General features: G+C 38.2%; 1 protein-coding gene across 24 annotated transcripts in view; it reads right to left on the bottom strand.

Moving 5' to 3' along the window:
• Positions 1–24045, bottom strand: part of LOC140651491 (adenomatous polyposis coli protein-like) — a 176898-nt gene that overhangs the window by 15628 nt on the left and 137225 nt on the right. For 22 of the 24 annotated variants that reach the window (XM_072860976.1, XM_072860987.1, XM_072860973.1 and 19 more), the window contains 6 exons: positions 22089–22193; positions 17375–17497; positions 13322–13700; positions 11938–12033; positions 10921–11060; positions 8498–8575 (listed from right to left, as the gene is read on the bottom strand). In XM_072860976.1, coding sequence (XP_072717077.1) covers positions 8498–8575; positions 10921–11060; positions 11938–12033; positions 13322–13700; positions 17375–17497; positions 22089–22193 — 921 coding nt within the window. The remainder of the gene's footprint in view (positions 1–8497; positions 8576–10920; positions 11061–11937; positions 12034–13321; positions 13701–17374; positions 17498–22088; positions 22194–24045) is intronic. The other 2 variants (XM_072860991.1, XM_072860993.1) reach the window with 1 other exon arrangement.

Below are 24045 nucleotides of genomic sequence, written 5' to 3'. Positions count from 1 at the left end.
GGACTTGCCCATCCTTTTGCATTACCCACCAAGTACACCCAGGTCCTTGAGCAAAAGCAATCCCATGAATGGGTTTGCCTTTGCCTGAGGCAGGAGTAACCCAGACTGTCTTCCCCAGCATGTTTTTTATGTGCGCTATAGGGACCTTATCCCCTTCCACAGTGCATAAGAGTTTTGATTGGGCAGGGCCAGCTCGATTGGCAGATCCCCTAGTGTTGACTAACCAGGTGGCCTTTGCTAAATGTGTATCCCAATGTTTGAATGTCCCACCACCCATTGCTCGCAGTGTAGTCTTTAACAGTCCATTGTATCGTTCAATTTTCCTGGAGGCTGGTGCATGACAGGGAATGTGATATACCCAATCAATGCCATGTTCTTTGGCCCAGGTGTCTATGAGACGGTTTCGAAAATAGACCCATTGTGTGACTCAATTCTTTCTGGGGTGCCATGTCGCCATAGGACTTGCTTTTCAAGACCCAGGATAGTGTTCTGGGTGGTGGCATGGGGCAAGGGATATGTTTCCAACCATCCGGTGGTTGCTTCCACCATTGTAAGCACATGGTGCTTGCCTTGGCGGTTTTGTGGGAGTGTGATAGAATCAATCTGCCAGGCCTCCCCATATTGATATGTCAGCCATCGCCCTCCATACCACAGAGGCTTTAACTGTTTGTCTTGTTTAATTGCAGCGCATGTTTTGCATTCATGGATAGCCTGTGCAGTAGTGTCCATGGTCAAGTCCACCCCTCGATCACCAGCCCATCTATATGTTGCATCTCTTCCTTGATGGCCTGAAGTGTCATGGGCCCAATGAGCTATAAATAGCTCACCCTGATGTTGCCAGTCCAGATCCACCTGAGCCACTTCAATCTGAGCAGCCTGATCCACCTGCTGGTTGTTTTGATGTTCTTCAGTGGCCAGACCCTTGGGTATGTGAGCATCTACGTGACGTACTTTGACAACCAGGTTCTCTACCCGGGCAGCAATATCTTGCCACAATGCTGCATCCCAGATGGGTTTGCCTCTGCGCTGCCAGTTGTTCTGCTTCCATTGCTGCCACCACCCCCACAGGGCATTTGCCACCATCCATGAGTCAGTATAGAGATAAAGTACTGGCCGCTTTTCTCGTTCAGAAATATCTAAAGCCAACTGGATGGCCTTTACTTCTGCAAATTGGCTCTATTCACCTTCTCCTTCAGCAGTTTCTACCACTTGTCGTATAGGACTCCATACGGCAGCTTTCCACCTCTGATGCTTTCCTACAATACGACAGGACCCATCAGTGAACAGGGCATATTGTTTCTCATTTTCTGGTAGTTGATTGTACAGTGGGGCCTCCTCAGCACGCATCACCTCCTCCTCTGGTGATATTCCAAAATCTTTGCCTTCTGGCCAGTCCATGATTACTTCCAAGATTCCTGGGCGATTGGGGTTTCCTATTCAAGCCCATTGTGTGATCAGTGCAACCCACTTACTCCACGTAGCATCAGTTGCATGATGTGTAGAGGGGACCCTCCCTTTGAACATCCAGCCCAGCACCAGCAGTCGGGGTGCCAGGAGGAGTTGTGCTTCAGTACCAACCACTTCCAAAGCAGCTCGAACCCCTTCATATGCTGCCAATATCTCTTTTTCAGTTGGAGTAGAGTGGGCCTCAGATCCTCTGTGTCCCCAGCTCCAAAACCCTAGGGGTCAACCTCGAGTCTCTCCTGGTGCTTTCTGCCAAAGGCTCCAGGTAGGGCCATTCTCCCCGTCTGTGGTGTAGAGCACAGTTTTTACATCTTGCCCTGCCCAGACTGGCCCAAGGGCTACTGCATTAACTATCTCCTGTTTAATTTGTTCAAAGGCTTGTCGTTGCTCAGGGCCCCATTTGAAATCGTTCTTCTTCCGGGTCACTTGATAGAGAGGGCTTACAATCAGACTGTAATTTGGAATATGCATTCTCCAAAAACCCACAATGCCTAAGAAAGCTTGTGTTTCCTTTTTGTTAGTTGGTGGAGACTTGGCTGTTATTTTGTTTATCACATCCATTGGGATCTGACGACATCCATCTTGCCATTTTAGTCCTAAAACCTGGATCTCCTGTGCAGATCCCTTGACCTTACTTTGTTTTATGGCAAAACCAGCTTTCAGGAGGATCTGGACTATTTTCTTCCCTTTCTCAAAAACTTCTTCTGCTCTATTGCCCCACACGATGATGTCATCAATATATTGCAGATGTTCTGGAGCTTCACCCTGTTCCAGTGCTGTCTGGATCAGTCCATGGCAAATGGTGGGGCTGTGTTTCCACCCCTGGGGCAATCGATTCCAGGTGTACTGGATGCCCCTCCAAGTGAAAGCAAACTGTGGCCTGCACTCTGCTGCCAAAGGGATTGAGAAAAATGCATTAGCAATATCGGTTGTAGCATACCATTTGGCTGCTTTTGACTCCAGTTCGTATTGCAGTTCCAGCACGTCTGGCACGGCAGCACTCAGCAGCAGTGTGACTTCATTCAGGCCACGATAGTCTCCTGTTAGTCTCCACTCTCCATTAGACTTTTGCACTGGCCATATGGGACTGTTAAAAGGTGAGCGAGTCTTGCTGATCACTCCTTGGCTCTCCAGTCGATGAATCAGCTTATGAATGGGAATCAGGGAGTCTCGGTTGGTACGATATTGCCTCTGGTGCACTGTTGTGGTAACAATCGGCACCTGTTGTTCTTCGACCCTCAGCAACCCCACAACAGAAGGGTCCTCTGAGAGACCAGACAAGGTAGACAGCTGTTTAATTTCCTCCATCTCCAAGGCAGCTATACCAAAAGCCCACTGGTACCCTTTTGGGTCCTTGAAATACCCTCTCCTGAGGCAGTCTATGCCAAGGATGCACGGAGCCTCTGGGCCAGTCACAATGGGCTGCTTTTGCCACTCATTCCCAGTTAGGCTCACTTTGGCCTCCAATACAGTCAGCTGTTGGGATCCCCCTGTCACTCCAGAAATACAGATGGGTTCTGCCCCTATATAGCTTGATGGCATTAGGGTGCATGGTGCACCGGTGTCTGCTAGAGCCTTATACTCCTGTGGGTCTGATGAGCCAGGCCATTGGATCCACACAGTCCAGTGAACCCGGTTGTCCCTTTCCTCCACCTGGCTGGAGGCAGGGCCCCCCTAGTCCTGGTCATAATATTCATTACCGATTTCTTGTACATATGAGTCAGGAGCTCCTTCATTAAAATCAGGAGTAAGATCAGCCCTTCTACTCTGTCTGGGGAACTGTCCACTGGAAAACGGAGCAGCAATTTTCCTGGAAGAACCCCCTTGTGTGATTGTTTTTCCTTGCAACTCACATAGCTGTGCCTCTAGGGTTCAGGTAGGTTTTCCATCCCACTTCCTCATGTCCTCTCCATGGTCACATAGGTAAAACCACAGGGTGGCCCGTAGTGTATACCCACTATATTCTCTCTCTTGAGCAGAACACTGATTCCTAATGGCTGAGATACTGGTCTGTACAGGTGGAAAGTAGGACATATCCTCTGTGAATTGCTGGACCTTCTGGGACAGTTTGTCCACAGCTGAGACAAGGGAGGAAGAGAGACTTTCTTCATATTCCCGGAGTTGGCCAGCTGCTTCATCCACTGTTGGACCATCTCCGTCTTTCCAGGTCAGTATTGCCAATGAGTTGGCATATGACGATGGTGTGTTCCATATCAACTTCTACCACATGGGTCGCATGCACTGGACTTCATCTGGATCTTTGTATAACTGCTCGTTGTTCAGGTCACCATAAACCACCTCCAGCATGGCTAATTCCCTCAGGTACTGGATACCTCTCTCCATGGTGGTCCATTTGCCTGGGTGACATATAACATCTTCCTTGAAGGGATATCTTTCCTTCATAGCTGACAGGAGTCGCCTCCAGAGGCTGAGGGCTGGTTCCCCTTTCCCAATCACTTTGTCATTGCCCCCTTCCCTAGAAAGGGATCCCATCTGCTTGGCTTCCTTACCCTCTAATTCCAGGCTACTGGCCCTGCTATCCCAGCATTGGAGCAGCCAGGTGACAACGTGCTCACCTGGATGACGGCTGAAATCTTTTCGCATATCTCGCAGCTCACTCAGGGATAGGGATCAGGTGGTTTCCGTCTCATTTACGAATTCTTCCTCTTCCTCCTCCTCTCCTTGTGATGGCCCTGCTTTTTCATCCTCCCTTTCTAAACAAGCTGACTTTCACCTCCAGGATTTCTTCTTGTGTATAGGGGCGATTGATACCGACACAGGCTGGTTCCCTGGTTCAACCGCAGTATCTGTTGCCGGGGCTGGAGTAGCTGCAGTGCCTGTCGCAGGGGAGGTTGGAGTAGCCATGGTGCCTGTTGCAGTGGGGGCTGGAGTAGCTTCAGTGCCCGTCATTTTGTCATCAGATCCAGAGACTTTCTCTTCCCCTTGAGGGTGCTGAATAGTGTTGAACAGGGCTCGGTAGGCATGGGCCAGGCCCCAGCATGTTTCAGTGATTTGTGTCTCCCTAGAATTGCCAGGGTGACAGCATACTTTTCCCAAATATTCTACTAATTTTTCAGGATTCTGCACTTGTTCAGGGGTGAAGTTCCAAAACACTGGAGGTGCCCACCGTCCTAGGTACTTGCCTGTACTATCCCACACACCCTGCCACTCATAACTATCCGGCCTTGGGGCAGATCTCTGGATGGTGTTCTTAAATAGTTGTTTAACCTTAAACAAGACCTGAAACACATTCAGGAGACATAGCAATAGGAACATGCTGGTTTCAACATCCCAAGGATATTCAAAATTCTCAAAAGGTATTGTAGTTAGCCTGGAGAGGAAGGGGAAGATGGAGGAAGGTGTCTCCCCCATAGGTTGTCTCTCCGAAGAGAAAAGGTAAAAAGTGTAATAATCATTCATTTCTGATAGTTGGCTCCTGAAGTACAGAGGTGAAGGCAATGCTGAGTACAAAGACAAGATTGATTTCACAAACAAAAATTTTATCATAGCGTAAGCCAGTGTTACACAGTACAGCAAAGCGATAACCTTAATACATCTCCCAGAGGTGATAAACAGCACATAAATACTGATAAACAGTATATACGGCAAGTAAGGTGTTACATAACACAACTCTGAGAACAAGTAAATCAACATTGTGACCAGCGAGTACTAAACTAATATAATAAACTCTTATAATAAATTTGTTTTAACACACTCTGGTCAGATCTGTCATTATCTGAACCCTTCGTGCACCACGTTGGGCGCTCTGTATCCTCTCTCTCTCCAAAGGGGTGGATACTGTCCTGGTTTCAGCTGGGATAGAGTTAATTTTCTTCCTAGTAGCTGGTATAGTGCTGTGTTTTGCATTTAGTATGAAAATAATGTTGATAACATACTGATGTTTTAGTTGTTGCTAAGTAATGTTTACACTAGTCAAGGACTTTTCAGCTTCCCATGCTCTGCCAGGTGCACAAGAAGCTGGGAGGGGGCACAGCCAGGATAGTTGATCCAAACTGGCCAAAGGGCTATTCCATACCATATGATGTCATGCTCAGTATATAAACTGGGGGGACTTGGCCGGGGGGCAGTGATCGCTGCTTGGGAACTGGCTGGGCATTGGTCGGCGAGTGGTGAGCGGTTGCATCACTTGTTTTCTTTTTTTCCCTGGGTTTTGTTCCTCTCTCTCTCTCTCTCTCTCTCGTTGTTTTCCTTTTCATTAAGATTTATTATTATTATCATCATCATTATTTTATTTTATTTCAATTATTAAACGGTTCTTAACTCAGCCCATGAGTTTTCTTACTTTTGCTCTTCAGATTCTCTCCCCCATCCCACCGGGGCGGGGGAGGGTGAGCGAGCAGCTGTGTGGTGCTTAGTTGCCGACTGAAGCTAAACCACGACAGTATATATGTGGTGTATACATGTCCTCTGTGTGTTTGTGCCTACTGGGAATACATTTTCAGTCTCACTACTGGTTGGATCTGGGGTAATGGAGCTGCAACAGCCTTGCCTCTGTTGGGATACTGGATTCAGCCCTCCCTAACAAAGTTTTTAAAAATATTACTGAACTATTGGTCTTGACATTTAGTGGTTAATTTAAATTTGTTGTTTTTCATTTCAATTATAAAAACGAGTAACTGGCACAATTTACCTGTGTTACATCATTCATTATGTTGTTTTACCTCTCTCATGTCCTCATTTGTTTATGACCAAAACAGGCTGTCTTTCAATGCTTATGTCTTTCAATATAAACATCTTTCAATGTTTAAAATCACTTATTTTACCTATCTCAAATCTTTTCTGCATTTTTTTTTATCATTAGGTAATCAGAAATAAAAAAAAAATCCATGTATTGCAAATTATTCTTTGCTTTGTAAACAAATACTGCATATTGAGCAGATGCTTTTGTTGACTTGTCACTACAGTGATTTCAAGCTCTTGTTTTAAATGAACTGCAACCATTCAGAAAAGTAGTAATGCGTATGAACAGTTGCATTTACTTCTTCCAACATACAGTACTTTCTATTTAAATAATGAATTGCCTGTGTTGCTTATTTTAAAAAGTTTTATATACTTCTGGACTTCCTCACAGTCCTCTTTAATCTTGATAAATCTAAATAATTATACAACACTGGCATCCCGCAGTTGACTTCCTTTTCAAGAGTACTAAATATACTTAATATCTGTCCTAATAGCAAATCAGAGACTGTACCCAGTATCCTTTATTGTAATTTTAACTGTTTTCTCAACTATAATTACTTAGCTTCTCAACTAGTGGGGAAATTCTTTTTGTCAACAGTGTCTTAAGATAGAAAGTCAATTTTACTTAAAATTGGTTTTTTATCTATTTTCTGATGATTCACTCAAACTGCGAGGAAAACTGGGTTTTCCTTTCCAAAAGCTGTTCTGATGTGTTTACATTATCTATTTATTGAAGTGGATTATCATTTCATATTTAATAATTTTAACTTCCACACCACTGAAGAATAGTTCTGTGCTCTCAACTGATCGCCCTAAGCACTTTATAAGATTTAAGAAAAGACTGTTTATTTACAGGATATTTTTCTTTACACACGATGAGAAACTGGAAGAGACACGCTGGTTGAACACCAAACACTTTGCTGACACTTCAACAAAGTTTCTCTAGGAGGTGCCGGTATAAAAAGTGGGTATATATGTACTAAGAGAACAACGTTATCAAGTGTCATACGGATTCTCCTTTGAAGTAGAGCTTCCTCTACTGTTATTAGTCTATTATTTATCTGCTGCTAGTGTAGGAGGAGCCTCAGATGCCACAATACTGCATTAACCCTCAGGGTAATCCTAGTCCATTAGCACTATCACTAGTAAACTAAATCAGCGAATCTCAGATTGCTCAAACTTATCTTGAAAACTGGACTTCCACTAACAGATCAGGGTATTAAAAGTGAGTTTTATAGCTGATTACATATATACTTTGGTGAGAAAACAGAATTTGACCCCAAGTTAAGCATTTTTATAACCACACAGTTGTACTTCATAATTTACAGAACAAATACAGGTACAAACTTTGCATCAAAGTTAATGCTGACAAGACAACATAAGAATGAGTACAAAAAAAAAGAGAATCAGACTAGGAAGGATAGAACATTTCAAAGAGGTAGCCTAATTAAAAAAAGAGAAAGCACTCTATGAACAGAGCACTAGAAATCATAGAATCATAGCATCATAGAATCATAGAATCATTTAGGTTGGAAAAGACCCTTAAGATCATCGAGTCCAACCATTAACCTAACACTGCCAAGTCCACCACTAAACCATGTCCCTAAGCACCACATCTACACATCTTTTAAATACCTCCAGGGATGGCGACTCAACCACTTCCCTGGGCAGCCTGTTCCAATGCTCCATAACCCTTTCGGTGAAGAAATTTTTCCTAATATCCAATCTAAACCTCCCCTGGCACAACTTGAGGCCATTTCCTCTTGTCCTATCACTTGTTACCTGGGAGAAGAGACCGACACCTACCTCGCTGCAACCTCCTTTCAGGTAGTTGTAGAGAGCGATAAGGTCTCCCCTCAGCCTCCTTTTCTCCAGGCTAAACAACCCCAGTTCCCTCAGCCGCTCCTCATAAGACTTCTGCTCTAGACCCTTCACCAGCTTCGTTGCCCTTCTCTGGACACGCTCCAGCACCTCAATGTCTTTCTTGTAGTGAGGGGCCCAAAACTGAACACAGTATTTGAGGTGCGGCCTCACCAGTGCCGAGTACAGGGGGACAATCACTTCCCTAGTCCTGCTGGCCACACTATTTTTGATACAAGCCAGGATGCTATTGTCCTTCTTGGCCACCTGGGCACACTGCTGGCTCATATTCAGCTGGTGTCATGAAAGAAGATACGAATTTAAGCATAAAAATAACGCACGGAGAGGCCAAATAAGTGGAAAGAAAGGGGAGCAGAAATACAATATTTTAATACAACTCAATGAAATTGAAGGGATGCAAGATGATGGAAATGTGCAAGCCAAGGATATATTTCATCTCAAAAGGAAGTACCTGCTGCAAGTCTTCACTTTCAGACTTCAATTGGGCTACAAGAGCTCTCATGCAGTCCTTCATAGAACATAATGTAGCCTGTTAGGAATCAGGAGAAAAAAGAAAATAAATAGAGTATTAAATGACACATTAGGTGGCTTGATTATGCATAATTCTTTGATATTTTAAGCTATTCATCTCTGAAGTTCAAAAAAGCTTAGTAAAATGTTTCCAATAACAGATATTTAATCTACAATTATTAAAATATTAAGCATAAATATCAGTTTCTATTCTGGGAAATATGTAAGTGGTGAAATTGTGCTAAATTTTATACTTTTGACAACAAGTCTAGGACCAAATCTGGAACACTAATAGTTTAGAAGCCTTCTTCACTATGTCCCGGGTATGAAACTGGACACTCACCTGTATGTTGGCAATGTGTTGTTACCTGATGTCTGTTGAGTCTCAAATCATACTTTTTCTTTCAAATATACATAATATGAAAATTAATATGACAATTTAAGACTGACACAAATACAACAACATTCCTGACTTCTGAAGACCAAATTACTTTTTAAGAATACACTAATAATTGAAAAACTGTAAGGCTTACATTAGAAAATGTTTGTGACAAACCAGAATTAAAAATTCTTCAAAACCAAAAGTATGTTAGAACTGCATTATTCATTAGCTGGATAACACGTACATTTACATCACTGAATAGTTTAGTTTGTGCTATAAACCCAATAACTGCATCCTTGCAGCAATTACTAATCGGATTATTTTAAGAGGCAGTATTTTGTGAAGCACTTCATTTGTAGGAGGGATTTGTTTCACTCTGTTTAAAACTGGGAGCAAAAAGTGAGTAGTATGAAATCTGGTTTTATTTTTGCAGAATCACAATGAATGGCTTCCAACAAGGGACCTCCAGAGATCATCTGGTCCAACTCCCCTGCTCAAGCAGGGCCACCTGGAGCCAGTTGCCCAAGACCATGTCCAGATGGCTTTTGAATATCTCCAAGGAGAGAGACTCCACGACCTCCCTGGGCAACCTGTTCCAGTGCTCGGTCACCCTCACAGTGGAAAAGTATTTCCTGATGTTCAGATGGAACCTCCTGTGTTTCTGTTTGTGCCCGTTGCCTCTTGTCCTGTCCCTGGGCACCGCTGAAAAGAGCCTGGCTCTGTCTTCTTTGCACCCTCCCTTCAGGTATTTATATACATTGATGAGATCCCCCCTGAGCCTTCTCTTCTCCAGGCTAAACAGTCTCAGCCCTCTGCCTGGTGCAGAACAGGAGTACACCGCTAGTTACTGGCCTGCAACTAGACTTCATGCCACTGTTCAGCACCCTCTGGGCCCGACTGTTCAGCCAGTTCTCAGTCCACCTCACTGTCTGCTCATCCAGCCCATACCTCATCAGCTTCTCTATGATGATCTGTGTCACCAGGTCCCTGTCTCCTTCAGCAGCAGGCCCACATTTTCCCTAGTCTTCTTTTTGTCGCTTATGTACTTATAGAAGCCCTTCTTGTTGCCTTTGACATCCCTCACCAGATTCAGCTCCAGGTGGGCTTTGGCTTTCCTAACCACGTCTCTGCAAGCTCAGACAGTGTCTCTATATTCCTCTCAGGTTAACTGTCTCTGCTTCCACCTTCTGTATACTTCCTTTTCATATCTGAGTTTTGTCAGGAGCTCTTTTGTTCATCCATGCAGGCCTCCTGGCGTTTTTGCTTGACTTTCTGCTTGTTGGGATGGAATTTTCATTCACTCTTGAAGTGTCTTCCATTAGAGTAGAAAGATAAAAGTCTTGTCAGAATGAAGTTATTTGAAGATCCATGTCTTGGAAAACTCTGGGGCAAGAAATTATTAAAACTTTGTATCTTTTGAAAGCAAAGTCCTTGGTAGAAATTAGGGAATCTGTTTTCTCCAGTCATTTGAAATAGCACCCATTATGAGCCAGACATGCACCAAACATTTAAGAAAGAGGATCCAGGCTGAAGAGATTTGCAAAAATTTGTCAGACAGTAATAATATTAGTAAATAAGTGATAACTTTACAAAATTTGACTAAATTAACAGGTTTAGTTCAAAATCCTCAGAAAAATCTATTATCCATAATCATTGGTACATTATGGAAAGATCTAGCATATTGTTTACACAAAAATAAAGCCAATAGATAAAATCTTTACTTTCAGTGACAAAATAGAAGTAACTTAATTTAATACAAAAGCTGATACTATACTTTTATGATATAACATTCAGTTTGTGCTCTGTGTTAGGAACAGGATGGAATGGCAAAGTTTTGGGGGAATTTCTGTGTCGAGCCGAAATGCAATATCTATCCCAGAAATGCAATATCCTATCCCAGAGATTTTCATCACCTTTCTGAGAACTACAAGTCAAACACAGCTATGAACTGAAATTATTGTATGTTTGAAATTCTATTTTACCTTGTTTGCCACATCTCCAAAAGTCAAGTTTGTCAGAGCCATTCCAGCATACCTCCTTAATGTAACACTATAGTGGTCATTTGTAAGTCCATGCATTTCACAATCCACTTGCAACAGTTCTGCAATGGCCTGCAAACCTCCTTTAAAAATAAATAAATAATAAAATGAGTAATAATAAACAATACTACTACTACTAATAAATTTCAATCCTAATATCAAGAATACAGTATACACATCAAGGAGTAAATTGCATTCATATGTACAGAATATATCTCAAACAACTGAAAACCAAAAGGCTCAGAAAGGTAAATAATAATTTCTTAAATACACTGTTAAATATTGACTCTGGATCTTGAATTGTGTGCTTAGTACAAGCTGAAAGGTATGGTAGCATGATGTTGAGATTTTGGGGGAAGATGAGAACAGAAGCATTTATGAAGAGGTAAGAAGCACACCCATCTTTTAATTCTACCCAGTCAAAATCACATTTGACTGATGAACTCACACCAATTACATAAAAGGTTATTCAGTACATCTGATAATTATTAATTTAATAAATATTATTACTGAATCTTATTATCCCAGAAAAAATACATATAATTTTTTCATTGATAATGAAAAGTGGCAAATTAAGGAAACTTACATGCACGGAATTCACTGAAGATGGACTAAAGCATTCAGGCTGTTATACAGGAACCAATGTTTAACTCATGATTCAAAAAAACCTCAGAAAGTAGTCTCCATAATAAGTCCAATACTTCTAAAATTGCAAATATTTCCAGGATACAAATACCCTTCCAAAAATCACAGCTCATGCCAGATATAAGAGTAACTAGCATAACAACCCGTCCACTAGGAAATAGTCTAGCTATAAGTTCATTTAAACTGCATCAATCAGAGTTTAAACTAGTGGTTAACAAAAAAAAAGCCACATATTCAGTGAGGTATACAAGAAAGGAATGTCTGCATTTTCAGGAAGCATCTCAAAGGAAGTCAGAGAAACACATTTAGTCTTACCAAGCTCATTCATGGCATGCCTGTGTTCTTCATCAAATGAAAGTTTCATCAAAACACACACTGCAGGACAGATTTGATGATCAACTGGAGCTGGCACTGATCAGGAAATAGGTAACTATTAGTATTTCTTAGGTGTATAATTTTGTCTAGATCATAAGCTTTCCAAAGAGAATCTAATCTTAAAATAAATAAAGTGCAGGTTTTTTTCAGGGTTTGTATCTTCCCAGTAACTCAAGAACAGACAGCTAATTAAGAACATTACTAATAAATGTGAGTACACAGAGGCTTGAATATGTGCACATACAACCAGGATTACTTATATGTACTAGAAATATACTTGAAGCTGAAAAGATTCATCATGGAAAAGAATTTAGGGAGAATTCTGAATGTATGTATTAAGTAAAAAATATGACTTCAAGTACAAAAAAGTTATCTAATTAATTTGGAAAAATAATAATCTTAGTGAAACAAATCAGTAAGTTTAAATTTTCTGGCAGCATTAAATAATACAACACCTAAGGTGAAGCTGTTTCTTTGGGTGTGATGTCCTTATGAATGGTTAATTAAGCCCTTTGTTTCATAACAGAACTTTTAAAGTTCATAATTTTGTGAGCTAGACTTTCCCTAAAGCACAAATTGTATTGGTACATCTTATTCAGAGATCCACTTCTACAAAATGATTCTTGCAGTAAAATCCAACATCCAAACCAGAGCCCACTGATTTCAGTAGTACTTCTGATATAGATGTCTACAGCATATATTTACAAAATGGCAACTTTAATTCTCCCTTACTTCAGAAAAGCAGTTATTGAGTAATCCAGAAGGTTACATCGTTTTTTTTTAAAAAAACAACTGTTATGTGAGAAAACTCCAATTCACTTAAATTGTCACTTCTCTGGTATTTTAACACTGAACTATTTCTTATGTATCACATTCTAAATAATAGTTCACATTATACTGAATAGACTGAGATTATTTAATTTGTGCCCTCTATCCCTTTCCTAGATGAAACTTTTATCTTCTGAATACATCTGGCAATTTGGGATTATTTATTTAGATATATTTCATTATCCATTCAAATGTAAAATAGCAATGAGTAGAAATTTATGTTTAATTTGTAGATTATAAATATAAAACACTAGAATTATATCTGGAAAGGATACCAAAGCCTATGATTTAAATAACAAGTTTATAAATGAGATATCATATCTATAATGGATACTATTTCCTGATACTACTTCAACTTGAATATACATGAATAAATATAAAAATAAAAGAAACCTTACATACATTCAACAAGAAGTCAGATTAAAGCTGAATTTTTTGTAAATTCACTGCTTTCAAAATATCTTTTAAACATCTTTATACAGTTTACAGAACCTACTTGGGGTTTTGTCTTGGTCCATGCCTTCTTCATGTGCCTCCTGCGATTTCCAACACGTTTCACAGTAAGCACGGATTTGCTCCAAGAGATGAAGCACACGGATTTCCTGTCTGCCTCGCTTATCATCGGGCTGGGAGTGAATGATGTTATGCAGTGCTGCACTGGCTCTGGCACGGGCCTCTTTACTACCACGGGAATTTCCTAACAACACAGAGTCTTTATCATTGCCATGTAAAAGCTGGATGAGGAGAGGAAGACATCCAGACTGACGCATAGCTATGCAGCTGTCTTGGGAGCTAGACATCGCTAGCAATGTTCGTGACATGTCATCTTTATCATGAGTACCAAGCATCGACAATAATGAATACACCATTTCCACCTGCAGGTCAAATGATTTTAAAAATACAATTACATAAAAAAAATACATATCAAATTAAAACAAAGTTCTCAATAGCATGCATGAGCAAAAAAGAAAATTTATTTATATAATGGTGCAAGAATTTAATAGAATCATAGAACCATAGAACGGTTTGGGTTGGAAGAGACCATCTAGTTCCAAGCCCCCTGCCATGGGCAGGGACATCTTTCGCTAGATCAGGTTGCTCAAAGCCCCGTCCAGCCTGACCTTGAACACTTCCAATGATGGGGCATCCACAACTTCTCTGGGCAACCTGTTCCAGTGCCTCACCACCCTCATTGTAAAAAAATTATTCCTTTTATCCAATCTAAATCTACCCTCTTTCAGTTTAAAACCTTTGCCCCTTGTCCTGTCACAACAGGCCCTGGTAAAAAGCCTATCCCCGTCTTTCTCATAAGCCCCCTTTATATATTGAAAGGCTGCAAGAAGGTCTCCCCGGAGCCTTCTCTTCTCCAGACTGAACAATCCCAACTCTCTCAGCCTTTCCTCATAGGAGAGGTGTTACAGCCCTCTGATCATTTTCGTGGCACTCTTCTGGACCTGCTCCAACAGGTCCATGTCTTTCTTGTACTGAGGACTCTAGAGCTGGATGCCATACTCCAGGTGGGGTCTCACAAGAGTGGAGTGGAGGGAGAGAATCACCTCCCTTGACCTGCTGGCCACGCTTCTTTTGATGCAGCCCAGGATACGATTGTCTTTCTGGGCTGCAAGCACACAGTGACGGCTCATGTCCAATTTTTCATCTACTTCATATCCCCAAGTCCTTCTCTACAGGGCTGCTCTCAATCCATCCATCACCCAGTTTTGTACTACTTCAAAATAATTAAATAAGTGCTATTAGTTCTTCACCATTTCTATTAGTGCTATTAGTTCTTCACCATTTCTAAGTGCTATTAGTTCTTCACCATCTTAATAAATCTCACTTAGTGGTTAAATGGCTAGAATAACTGGGTGGTAATTATATCTAACTGTATTAATCTGCAAGACTAATGGCAAAGACTTCTAACTTTCCATTGCACACAAGGATTAAAGAAACATACTAATGAAAGTGCTTTAGTGTGAGAATGCAGGAATATATTTAAAATTAATTTTATCTCAGAAGAGTATGTTCTGTATGAATCATACTTTCATGAAAAGATGCTCTTCAGTGAAAAATTATTTGATGTATGGCATTAAATACAGTTACTCCAGACAAGATAAGACTGATTACATTAATTTTTAACATACGCTGTGCTAAAAAATCTTACACATATTTTAATGTTTTCCATTAAAACTATTTCAAATTAACCAATGAATTTTTGTTATGATGAATGATTTGCATATAGGCCAGATGATTTACAGCTAATGCAAAATTTAAGAGTTAATTTAACACTTTCTTCAAGTTTACAGGGATAAAATCAATGGAGCAAACAAATAATCATTTAATATATACAGTATAAAGTACTAAGCATTTGTACAACTAAATCAAGCCATGAAAAACCAGCATTACACATTTAACTCAGAGCAACCAAATTTCAAATTAAAAAATAGCAATTTTTGAGGGGTTCCTTTGGCTGCCATATAATATAGTGGTCAATGCACTATTTGGTTTGTCTTTTGCATTCTGTTTTCTTCAGTAATAGCTTTAGATTGACAAATGTGTTTGGATCTTTTAGTGAACTTTTAGTAGAACAATATGATGTACAAGGTAATATTAGATACTATCTAGAAACCCCAAACTCCTAAAGCCAAGAATACAGCAAATTTCAAAATCATAGCACAACATAAAGAAACTATCAAAGGGAATTGCAAAGTAGCAGTGTGTGTGTTTCTTTAAAATATACCTACTAAGGAAGAAATGAGACTTGCAGACTGTTATACAAAGTTTTCTAATAATAACTACATTTTTGCACTGGTTACCAGACCAATGAATTATTTTATTTGGTTTCTTCAGAGACTATTCTAATGTCTCTGAAGATGAGTACAAATACCAAGTTATAAAAAAAATTGGATAGCGGTGGGTAGACTAAGCAATAAGTCTGTTAACATGCATTTTTCTAAATACTAGAATTGCTGAAGCAATAGGAATCTTAAAATTTATAAAACTGTATGATCACATGCAAAATCCGCTGAAATACTCTTGGAGCCAATTTTATGACAGCCTAGCATCCCAGTCTGTAGATCCTTACTTCCTGGTCTGGGAAAAAAACCAAATACAGTAATAAGACAATCCACTTGGATTCTTAAATGAGAGTGAATTCAGTCTGCTTTATGCATGCCTCTTGACAGACATTTTAAGCAGCAGCTTTAGTCCACAGTTATTTAGATTTGGAAGATAAATTTTTTTGTCAGAGAATAAAGCTATAGAAGCCATCAAAATTTGGCCTCCAGATTTGTGGCACATATACTACAGGAAAAACTCTAAAATATATACATATATTCTTTATATATACACTATACACAGAGGCATCTCTTTTTGCATCTGTAAATGCTTAAAATCTCTACTGCTTTCCTTTCTTCACATGCATTAATTTCAAGCTTTTCTTACCCCGCAGCACACTAAGATGGACCTATTTATTTGTCTTTTTCCTTCTACACTCAGTCCCTTTCTCTGCATTCAGGGCTCTCCCCTTGTCTGCACCTTTTGGGAATTCTACACTTTATAATGGGAAGTAGCAAACAGACACTCTAATGTCACCTCCATTTGGTGCACGCATACAATGAAGGGCAGAAATTACAACATAACACTGTTTTAAAGTCCAGCATAACTTAATACTATGTCAAGGTCCTGCTTCCCAGAAGACTGGGATCAGCACCACATTGATAATACCTATATTGCTGCTGATGTCAGAGATAGTATAAACTTCAGTGGTTCAGGGACTCAATTGTGTCTTATAGATTTGGCCTTTTTTCCTTTCTTCATGCTGCTTGTATATCTTGAGTACACTCTCTATTGTATATCAAGCTTAATCTCTATTTTTTCAGTAACTTTTTAGAATACACTGCAGATATATAAAAGGTTGCTTCAAAAGATGGAAAGAGTACCTCCTATTTCCATTGAGAAAAAGGAAATTGCAGCTAAGGAGATTTAGTTTAGATATTAAAAATTTTAATAGTAAAAACTGAAAAAAATTGATAGAGATTGCTTATCATTAAAGCTTTTAACAATAGGTTAGACAGCTTTCACGTGCTGTCAAGAATGCTCTTGATAAAATTAATGCATTACTGGGAGATATATTAGATGATCTCCTTAAAGTCCCTTCACATTTCCTATTTTCAGTGATTAGTCAATTAAAATATTTTAGTCACGACAAGCATTTTCAATTCTCCATTATTCTACGTCGTATTATCTGAATTACTATAGAGACAATGAACAGACATTTATTACCATCAAGGGCTTACGTAACTTTTTTTAAAAATTAAATTTCTTAGCAACGCCATCTGTTTTGAGGACTCAAGACTCCAGTAAAGTATTCCAAGAACTGCTTTTAAAAGGGGTAGTTTTCATAATGGATTATGCATCAACATCACAAGTTTTTCAGGTACTCAAATAATTTCTTGCAATCATATTTTCCTTATTGATCATTCAGCTAATATTGGCACTATTGGCAGAAACAATGAGGTTATTGTATTAGTAAAAATGCAGCATTAGCGACCTGTGGTTTGTAATCTTCGGTTACCTTGGTACCCAGATGATTTGTCAGTCTGCGAGGAACAGAATAGTTATTACTAGAATTCATAACACTGGCTGTCTCATGGTCCATTCGAGCAGCAGAACCCTAAAAATTTAAAGAACAACTCAGTATAACACAAAGTCTAACTGCAATACCAACTATTGCCTAAATCAGTTTCAGCCCTGGATGATGAAATCATATTTATAATAATGAACTGTCAGCATGTATTTTGGTTAAGTTAGGTCCCCCCACCCCGACATAACTTAGATGTCACTGTTAAACTGGGTTTTATTATCCATTTTTCCCCTAAATTCAACCTCAAAGAAGTTATATTTTCAATGGAAGTCTTTTATAATTATTTTCACCAAGAAAAAGGAGAACTGGACTTGGCAACAAACTGAATTATGATTTTTACAGAGGGAGAAAAAAGTAGCCTCTACTTTTAGGTCAGATTATATAGTGAGTAGGAATAAGCCTGTACTACCTTCAGACCACCATCAGATATGCAGGAATTGACAAGGAGAGATTCATCTTGACAAGGACTAACCTACTTGAACTTGTCTTTATCAAAAGCAAATCACAGGTGGATGAATCTTCTATTTTTTAATGAAAAGCTATAAAATAATGCTGACATTATTTGCTGCAATTTCTCTAGAAACTATGGTAGATAGCATGTTTCTACCTATTGTAACAACACCCAATTATTAACATCTTTTCCCTTTTTAATCTATTTTGTGTACTTACATGCCCTCCCCCCCTTTTATCTTCTCACACTCTTCTTTGGAGCGGTGTTTTTGTGGGTGTGGCTGTGGGTGTGTGTTTAGTTCTTTCTTTTTATCTGCTTCCTGTCTGTGAAGCTTCCTTTACTATGTCCCTCTCTCACAAGAAGATTCCATTCAGTTTGGGACACTTAAAAATACATTTGAATAGTATACAATTTAAGGGAAAATTGTTCTGTTTGTTTCATTGCTGTATTGGGTGAGCTTTATTTTGTCTCAAAATTGAGCTGAGTGCCTTCTTATATTGAAGTTTGCCCAACATTCCATTGTCCTGAGCCTACATCACTGTATTAAGTGACTTTTTCCTGTATCAGCTCTAATAGAAGGAAGACACAATTTCCTAAGAGTTCTTAATCCTTTTATATATACCTAGGTGAATATGTTACCCATTGTGATCAAAATAGGTGGTAATATGATAAATATTTATCTGGAATCATATGTTTGTCCTCTTAACAAAACATCCCAAATAAAAAATAAACTCCAGAAGTTGAAAAATTACTTCATATTCTAACTGTTAAACGCTAACTGTGAAGGAATCACAGAAGCAAACTCCTACAAAAATCATAAATATTACTGGACCATATCAGTGACATTTAAAAAGTCATGTACAAAATAATGTATACTATTTTAAAGACACAGGTCTTTTAATCTACTGACTTTTAATTTCTGGTAGAAATTATAACAGAAAAAATCCTAGTTATAGTGGAATATTTAAACAGACTCATTGCATTCTCCATTTGAATCCAGAACATTTCATGCATATTCCAGAATAAGTATTAGCATTGGATACTAAATAAGTACAACTAGAATGATTTAAATTCACACATTATTTTATTCCAATATATATTTCCCATGTAAACAAGCACTTATTTTTGCTGTTATGGATGGGAAAATTTGAAAAATGTAAAGCTTAGAATGAAAACTATATTAGACTTCCTAAATTATTTCACTTTAATAATCTGCAGTGCTATGAATATGGGAAAGAACCCTGAGATTTTTAATATCATTAATTCATTAATATCATCTTGACCTCAGATTACATTCAGAGGATTACAGGTTTCATATATGTACATGCCAAAATTCTCCACTCTTAAGTTTAATATGCTCATTTTATCCAAGAAGGAAAAAAAGATGCAAGTTTGGAGCACTACCTATTAAAATCCATCATAGTTTAGACAGAAATAGCATACTTTTCCTATTGTTTCTAAAAACCAGTATCAACTTTGATCCAAATAACTATTTCCTTCAAAGCCATAATTTTTGGCCTTACTACTTTGAGAATGCCAGGAGGACCAAATTAAATGCAATTACCTTTCTTACTGGCTCCTAAAGACTGATATGGAAGAAGTAGTATAAGAAATGTGTAGCCATTCATCTGAGAAACTGGAAAATGACAGAGATATGTACATGGACCCTTCTTGTGTAGAACCTTCTCTTTCCAAATCTTTTCCTATCCTTCTACTTCATCTTGTTTTCTCTTTTTATACTTTCCTGTCTTTCACTTGTTGTTTGTTGTACTATACTTGCTATTTACTCTGTCAGTCAGGTTGTGTTCCTTATTTTGTGGCATATTTTATTAATAAAATAGAATACCTCATTGAATTACTTTACAAAATTTGCAAAATAAATGTTTGAATAAATTTCACTACAGTGGCAGAATAGTGAGCATAATGGAACAGAAGAGAAGATAGCTGTAAGATGGTACAGAAAAGGACATAGCTGAATCCCAAAAAATCCTTTCTTCAATTGGCAAATTTTCAATTAGCATTGCTCATATGACTACAAAACCAATTAGCCCCAAATTATTCAGTTAAAACTTTTTGCACTCCACTTAATAGTGATTGTTCAAAGAAACAAAGTATATTGAGCCGGTTTATCAGAAATAAATGCTATGCCCAATCTATTAAGCCTTCTGTCTCTGGACTTGCCCTAAAAGTAAATAATCCCCAGATGTCTCTTAGAACACAGATTCAGAGCCCTGGATCTATCAACCTCCAGGAGGAAAGAATATAAATGTTTTAAATATTTTAATGAGGCAAAGTTCAAAATTGCTCAAATCCTAAACATAAAACCTCAAATGAAGAATGAATGAATCGTCTACTTGCATAATGTCTTGCATAATGAGAATCCCTTCTTCCTTCCTTGTAAAATATTTGTTGTCCAAAATAACTCCTGATTCATACAGTCAAGAAAGAAAATACAGCCACAGTGCATCAATTATTTAAATACATTATGCTTTCAGCCCCAAAGCAGCGCTGAATTAATTTTTTTCCCAAGTGTCCTGGTTTCGGCTGGGACAGAGTTAATTTTCTTCCTAGTAGCTGGTATAGTGCTGTGTTTTGGATTTAGGATGAGAATAATGTTGATAACACAGGGATGTTTTAGTTGTTGCTGAGCAGTGCTTACACAGAGTCAAGGCCTTTTCCTGCTTCTCACACCGCCCCACCAGCGAGTAGGCTGGGGGTGCACAAGAAGCTGGGAGGGGACACAGCCGGGACAGCTGACCCCAACTGACCAAAGGGATATTCCATACCATATGATGTCATGCTCAGTATATAAACTAGGGGAAAAGCTGGCCGGGGGTCTGCTGCTCAGGGGTCCACTGCTCGGGAACTGGTTGGGCATCGGTCAGTGGGTGGTGAGCAATTGCATCGTGCATCACTTGTTTTGTATATTCTTTTATCATTATTATTATTATTTTCCCTTCCTTTTCTGTCATATTAAATTGTCTTTATCTCAACCCATGAGTTTTACCTTTTTTTTTTTTTTTTTCCCGATTCTCTCCCCCATCCCACTGTGGGGGAGTAAGTGAACGGCTGTGTGGTGTTTAGCTGCCTGCCGGGTTAAACCACAACACCAAGCAATAAAGCTGTCATAAGAATTAGAGTGAGAGCCTCAAGCAACTGTTCAGATATAGCAGAGAGAACTTAATTCAAAATGGTGATCAAATATCTTTCAAAAGCAAAAGTATGGGCTATGCTTAATGTTAAATCAAATTAAACACTCAAGCCAAATAACAATTTATATTCTTTCTGATAAATCTTCTTGTACAGGATACTTTCAGAAGGATTTAAATAATTCTACTTCCCTAAAGTAGCACAAATATTTTACACATGAATTAAATGATCAAATTTATAGTGTGAAGTTTTAAGAGCCCAAATTACTAATGTGAATGTCTCAGCTACAGTTGGAGATTAAGTGAATGAACATTAATTAGTGCATGATAGTTACAGTATTTTTATCCATGCATGATAAATAGTTACAGTATTTTTATCCAAAGAAAGAGGTCCCAAACTTGCAAAAATATTAATATAAAAAGATAAGTAAAGAAGAATTTAACGTAGCCCACACACAGTGCTAATGTGTTTCACTAATAAAAGGAATGACAATGAAAGATTATTTAAAAGCATTTACATAATTCTTCAGCATACTTCCAGATTATCTCATTGATAATACTGTTTCAAAGCTTTATCTGAAATAATATTAACAAAATATTACTGATAAACCTGCCATTTGATTATTTTCGTTTTTAAAATCACTGATATTTCAGTGATAATTTCTCAAGTGAAATTTTGAGCAATTTCCCATAATTAAACCATACTTCTAATATTACAGTTCACCTAGAATAAAATACATTTTCTATAGTAATTCTTTTTATTTGTTTCTTAGTATTAGGCTCATTAATAATTTAAAAGAAAACAGCTCCTTGCATTATGGAATGTTTACACTTCATCCTATTAAAACATTTATTTCTAATAAATACAAGAAATTTTCTCACTTCCAGATGGAATGAAGAAAAGTGTAAATCTTTTAAAAATGAACAGGCATACAAACACAATAAGGTATATACCAAAATATAAGCATTGTACTTTTCAAGTATTTAATTATACTATCAACATAGAAAATAATCAATTTACCTGACCAGTACCAGTAGTTGCTATGCTGATTTCTGCTGTTCCTTGACCTTCATTGTGCCTCTCTGTATCATGGGAACCCGCATCATGCTTGCTTTGAGGTGCCTGCTGTTAATACAAGAGTGTATGAAATTATATACAGAAATGAAGTACACTTTAACATTCAAAGCTGTCTAAACTATAAATGCATCAGTGCTGTATCTTTACAAAGCCATTGAGTAGTGCTTTGTATTTCATAACTCTTAGCCTCAATAATTAACAGCTGAGACAGAGCATCTTAGAAAAATTGCAAGATGAAAGCAAAGCATGTCTTCTCAGGATTATAGTCCTGCAAGACAAAGGATTTGCTGTGAGACACAGAAACACCATTCTCTACCATCTGTGCTCACATCACTATCAGAAATGTAACAGAATTGGAGCAAAAAACGGTCTTCTCTGCAATGCCATGTGATCTGTGCATTTACTTGGAGACAAGGCTAGCACAGTTAAATTAAGATTCCCATTCAAACACAAACACTTTCTGGGTAAACAGAAGGGTATGAATCTTTCTACATTTTAAAGACAAACAATGCAGGAGTAACCACTTTGATGCAAATAAAATTTAAATAATCTGCTACTGATCAACCTAATCATATTTTATCAAAATTAATGCAAACGATACAGCAACCTAGTACAGACACATGTTCCAGTTTCTTAAGGCGATCCAATTTTTGATACAACTACATGAAAATTAAACTGTTGTCACATCCACTCAGAGAGATCACGAGATCAACACCAAAAATAGGGCTTTATATATTTCCTTAATAAAGCAAATAGAATAACTGAGCAGAATACTGTGTAAAGTGTCCAACATCATCCACTAATTTGTTTAGAATGTTCCAGTTTTTCAGAGTGACATAAACCGTTCTGTCCTTGGAACTGGCTTGAAGTCTGAAATTCAAAAGGTATTACCTTATCTCCAAAGCAGGATTATTCTTAAATATTAGTTTTGATGCCAAGCCTCATTTTTCTGGCTCAGAGGCTACTACCATAACAGACAATACTCTCTTGTATCCCTCTCATTTCATTTGCATAACTATACTTGGTTTATCAAATTCCATTTCTATGGGGCTTTACAATTTTTATGAGCAGTCCAGCCTATGACAGCATAGTGTGCTCCATCTTGCTTTATGCAAATTTCTCTGTAACATCTAGCAGAAACATACTTCTCTTCAATGTACATATACTAAAACTTCTTTCATTACCTGAAAAAATGGTGAACACACTCATACAGTACCACTGGCATGCACTCTTAATTTCTTTTATTCATATAAAAACATTAGTCTCAAATCCAGAAAATATTTAACAACCAGCAGGATTTCAGAAACCGGTAACTAACTGATTAAATACATGTGAAATAATAATTTAGAAATAAACATTAAAAAACAAAATCTATACAGTTTAAGTAGTGAAAGAAGATACTTCAAAGAACACAGGAACATTAAACAAAGTAATAACATGAAAAAATTGAAACTTGTAATTAGTAACGCTTTCCTTAATATTATATGTTTAAGTATAGAAGATGAATAACCGCAAGGCAAAACTCTCAAAATATTTTAGGAGATACAATGTTGTTATTCTTTTAAACCTGATCCGTACTTTTAAAACTTACCATCTCTATCAGTGTGTATGAAATTATATTGTTATTGCTGCTAATACAATGACTAAATAAATTTTGGTTCCCAATACAACAGTAGGACCCAGTCAAGATAAGCCCTGTTGTACTATGCGCTGAATACAATATAAGGACTCTCCCTGTCTCAAAGTACTTTCAATCTTGAGTATAGTATAGTATAGTATAGTATAGTATAGTATAGTGAAGTGATGAGTTTGACATAAAATCTAGATCTAAGCCTCCAATATAACACAGGACAGAACTTTCCAAACAGTCATTAGATAACAATAATTTTTAATCCCATGA

The sequence above is a fragment of the Ciconia boyciana genome, chromosome 4 (genome assembly GCF_034638445.1).
Source record: "Ciconia boyciana chromosome 4, ASM3463844v1, whole genome shotgun sequence".
NCBI classification, from domain to species: Eukaryota; Metazoa; Chordata; class Aves; order Ciconiiformes; family Ciconiidae; genus Ciconia; species Ciconia boyciana.
The sequence above is the reverse complement of the archived record's forward strand: the minus strand, read 5'-3'. Positions and strand labels throughout refer to the sequence as shown.